Genomic DNA, 5,118 nt, shown 5'->3' with positions numbered 1-5,118 from the left:
TTGCAGATTTTCTCTTCCCATGTGTAAATAAACTTCAATAAACAGCGGCTTGATGAATGTACCAATAATGTACTGGGAAACATAAAGATTTCCCATGCTGAGAAGTTTCTGTTACAGTTGCAAGGTTATATAAAAACGCACGGACTGATCCATGTATACTGCATTGCATCTGCTTAAAAATATGATGAGATGAAGTGAGTGATTAGCATTGATGTCCATGAAATCTGTATCAGTTGACAATGACACAGGTGATTATTGTTTTATGAAACAATGATGGCTGTGAAATCTGTATTAGTTGACAATGTAACTCTTGAATACTGTCTCATGAAACAATGATGGTCCTCCCACATTCTCTCTTCCCCTTCTTCCAACCAGCCCTCCTCCACCACTGCTTAGAATCTAGGGTTTTAAGGCTACACTTGAAAGAGCTGAGTGCGGAGACCTGACAAAGCGAAAGAGGAAGTTCATTCCAACTGCAAGGTCCAGAGACAGAGAAAGAACAGCGGCCAACAGTCGAGTGTTTGAATCTGGGTATGCGTAAACAGAGTGGATCCGAAGCCGATCGTAGTGAGCGAGATGGAGTGTAGAGGTAAAGGCAGAACCTGAATTAAAAAATTCATCGCCAGTAACAAATATGCTGTGGACTGGAACATCAGCGATCCAGGTACCACCTTTGTTGATTTCCAAACGAAAGCCAGCCAGTATACCTATAAGCAGTTAAATACAAGGTAAACTATGCAGACTATCCTCTTTTGTATCAAAGCTTTATTTTTCTGAACTGAAAAAAGGCAAGAAATCCTGCAATTTCTCCAGCACCCACCTCAAAGATCATGACACAACAAATTAACTGCTTTTCACCACCAAGATGGCCACGGAAATCGATTAAGCAGACCCGTTTCCGACAACTGTCAGGTTTAACGACCACTTAGGTCGGTTAATCTGTCAGCATGGTGGAGACCTTCGCGGTAATGGCGTGAATTTCGCACAATTAGATTCGGTTCAAACGTAGGCCATTACGGGAATGCTGAGAATTATTGACGACAAGGCTGATGTCATTTCCTAATCATTCAGGGACTCTGAGTGATCTGTAATGCAAATGTTGGTGGGCATGTTGGAAAAGAAGGTTGAAGTAATGATTTAGAAATGAGTGCTGATTTGTGAAGCGTTTTGGCTGGTTCGTTAGGTCTGTATTGTGGTTTTGTATAGGTGGATGAATCTTCATGTGAAATATAGATCTGTTCCATGCCGTTTTCTTGGAAGAGGATGATTTGTCAAAACTTCCGCGCTGTCTCCCCAAACCTCTCCCCTTCTCTCTCTGTATGTCTGTCTGTCTGTCCCACACTCGCTCGCTCTATATGTATGCATGCATGTATGTATACACACACACACACACACACACACACACACACACACACACACACACACACACACACACACACACACACACACACACACACACACACACAGAGCTTATTTTACGACGTAGACTTATCTACATAATTCAATTAAACACAACTTTCCTGTCGTCGTGAGCTGTTTTCTGTGTGCCACGTTTATTCCGCACATCCAACGTCGGTTTATCCTCTCGCCCTTTATCCCCAAACAGACTCTGTGGACAGAAGGTGTCCACTGCACCCATGGGCCATCCTTCCCCAGGCTGGGCGCTGAACAGTCCACAGATAACTTATTCATCTATTGTTTATTCATTGGATTAGGTAGCTGCTAGAGATGTTATCGCCACCCTTTACGATCAGCCGATTTTCAAGATGGACAAGCAGACCAGAGTGGTGAACCATGTTGTAAACAGTTATAAATCGTAATGTAGGAACTAATGTCAAACCAAGACGGTTGAAAGAACGAGAAGAAAATAAAACAAAGTTGATTGTTAGCAGAAACTATATGCATAATCCGATCAAAACCTCTTTTCAGATAATAATCTACACAAGTAGTGTATGCAATAATTTATTATTGATTTTTGTTTGTCCTTATCCCGCTTCCCCCGTCCCGCCTCTCACACACACCCTTCCAATATAATGTTTTTTCTTTCTCCAGTCACTGACACTAACCCTTTCCATTTTACAGTTTGTACTCTATCTTTGCCACATTCTGTTCTCTCTCTCTCTCTCTCTCTCTCTCTCTCTCTCTCTCTTCCTTTCTTAGTCCCCTCCCCCTTGCCCCCCCCCCCTCCCCTCCACCTCAACCGCCCCCCTTTTCATTCGAATATACAGAAATGTCGATTTCTAATTAATAATAACAATAATCAGTATGATACAAATGATAATAATCCAAATAATAGTAATAATAATAATGGTAATAATAATAATACTAATAATGTCATTTATTTTCAGTGTGATATCATCATCTTAGATGAACAGACTATGAACAGATAAACGAAACGAACGATCAAAACCGACACCATCACCGCTGTCGTCTTCACTAAACACTTCCGCAAAACCAAGCCGGGAAGTAAGCGAGAAGAAAAATAAACCAACACGATAGTAGGCAGAAAACAAGAAGTAAAACTGAATAGTAGGCAGAAAACAAGTAAAACCAAATTCATCATCATCATCACAACGATTATAGCCATCATCTTCGGGATTACCATCACCGTGAAAACTACTATCAACAAGATGAGAGAAAAAAAACAAAAACAAATCAAGGCCAGGTGCGTGCATGCATGCACACACACACACACACACACACACACACACACACACACACACACACACACACACACACACAAACAAACAAACAAACAAACAAACACACACACACAGCAAAACAAACAAAAAGCAAAAAACACCACCACCACCACCACCACCACTACAACAACAACAACAACAACAACACAACACACACACACACACACACACACACACACACAATCCCCCCTCCCCCCCCCCCCCCACCCCCTCCATCCACTCACACAAACACGACACGACACACGACACAAGACGACACCACACCACCAACTCACCCTGAAGGTAACGAATCAGCACACACATGGCCGCCCCGAAGATGAAGTTACGGAGCAGCACGGGCACCAGTGTGAATGGCATGCAGAACACGGCCAGCAGCAGGTCCGACAGGGCCAGGTTCAGCAGGAACACGTTCGTCACCGTCCTCATGCGCTTGTTCTGGAACAGGGTGATGAGCACCAGCAGGTTGCCCACGACAGCCAGCAGGAAGATGAGGGTGTAGAGCACGATCTGGATCTCCGCGCTGATCCGAGGAACCACGTACTCATGCTCGGGGACATGGCTGAGGTTACCCTCACTCACATTGTACACGTCTTCGTAGAGGTCTTCCTGAACGCTGCCGTTGCCGTGAGGGGTGAGGTTATAGCTGTAGATGAGTACCTCCAGTTCTTGGTGGATGGTTTCCAGTAGTACCGGAATCTGGGAGTCTCTGGCTGCCAGAGCAGGGGCTGCATCAGGTGCCATGGTGGGCGGGCGGGGCTGATGGTGATGGTTGGTCAGGATGACGTCACTGATAATGATGACTGGTCAGGATGACGTCACTGATAATGATGACTGGTCAGGATGACGTCACTGATAATGATGATTGGTCAGGATGATGTCACTGATACGTTACCTTGATGTCACCTTTACCGCTTGTTTCGCTTAACGGAGTTTAGTACTGAGTCACCGGAAGACAATGAAAACATTAATCGAAAGTAATGAAGTAAGTAACTGAAAGTAAACAGATTAAAAAACTAAACTGGAGAATACAGACACAAACAGTGTACGTTTCATAAAGAGACCAGTGACAAAACGTGTATTCAGGTCTAAGACCAACGATGGTGTGCGCTGTCCAGCAGTTTAAATGGAACGATGCATGAACTCCAGAATCAGAGTTTGGATATAGTGCGATATTTTTTCAGTAAAAAGTAGGATGGATTACGTTAACCACAGGTTTTGGCACATAAGAACTCAAGATATACTTTTCAATGGAGACTGAGCAATCAGCATTTTAAAAAGTCTTACTGACGAGACTGTACAATCATCGTAATTGAGAAGCGGACCTCTTATGACAAGGGAAATAGCCATGTACACGTATTTCGAATAGTCGATCAGTTCATATTAGGGTTTTTGGATCTGGTAGTTTACCCTTGCGTATGCCTGACAAATCATCATATAATTTTAACGGCTGGAACATAAGAACAATGTGCGTTTTTTTGTTTTTGCTTTTATTTTTTTCAGCAGTGATTTGTAGAACAATGAAACAGTTTAATGATGTTATCATCCAAGACAGTTGACTACGACACACTAAACACAGAAACAAGCACGAAACTGTTACATGTACTGTTCTCAATATTCCGACAGCAAGCCATATTTACCTTAAGACTGGACACATAAAATCCCCTGGCTTTAGAATAATGACCAAGCAGGTCACAAAGCAGGTAGCAGCAGGATTAATTAGGAATGACGGTCAAAGAATTGTGTTTATTTGTTATCGTTTCCGATGATTGTTTTAACTGACCAAATCTTGGATTCGCATAATGCTAAGTATAATTCATCGAAGTTGTCATCAGAATCGTTCAATACACTTCATGAATCTTCCAGTCCATTGCGCCAAACTGTTGTCTGTCAGTATGACACTGATCCATTTTGTGGGCCAGTATGGACATCCAGTATGATTTGAAACTGATACGATGACGAATTTTGTATTAATAATAATATTCTGCTTAGAGAATTACCAGTCTATCCACGCAAGGGAGGGATTTTGTGAAATAAAAACAGCAGAAAGAGAAGGAACACACGAAAACCAAAAATAGATAAAGTAAGTTTAGCTGGTGTGAAGATGTAATTGTGCGGAGAAAACTGTCGGGTTGTGATTCAGCATCGCCTCTTGGGTACAGATGAAGGGAGCGAAATGGGCAGTTAAGTCCTCTTTGACGGCTTTTAATGTCAGGATGAATAGTTCGTGGATGATTATCTCCGGTTCCTGAAACATAAAGTCAAAGCGAAAGTCATATATCTCCCTGATTACCTGTGAAGGGTTTCCGATTACACCCTAGGAAAAATGTTATTTGCGTTATAAAAAAAGATTTTTTTTAAAATAATTTAAAAAGCTCAGAAAATGTTTGTGATTAATGAAACATATATCTAACAGATT

General features: G+C 42.1%; 1 protein-coding gene across 1 annotated transcript in view; it reads right to left on the bottom strand.

Annotated features, from left to right (window-relative positions):
- Nucleotides 1–3,443, bottom strand: part of LOC143298581 (cholecystokinin receptor type A-like) — a 62,509-nt gene extending 59,066 nt beyond the window's left edge. Inside the window, exon 1 of the mRNA XM_076611460.1 lies at nt 2,978–3,443. Within this exon, the coding sequence (XP_076467575.1) occupies nt 2,978–3,443 (466 nt within the window). The remainder of the gene's footprint in view (nt 1–2,977) is intronic.
- Between the last annotated feature and the right edge of the window lie 1,675 nt (nt 3,444–5,118).

The sequence above is a fragment of the Babylonia areolata genome, chromosome 24 (genome assembly GCF_041734735.1).
Source record: "Babylonia areolata isolate BAREFJ2019XMU chromosome 24, ASM4173473v1, whole genome shotgun sequence".
NCBI lineage: Eukaryota > Metazoa > Mollusca > Gastropoda > Neogastropoda > Buccinidae > Babylonia > Babylonia areolata.
This window is presented reverse-complemented; position numbering and strand designations above follow the sequence as displayed.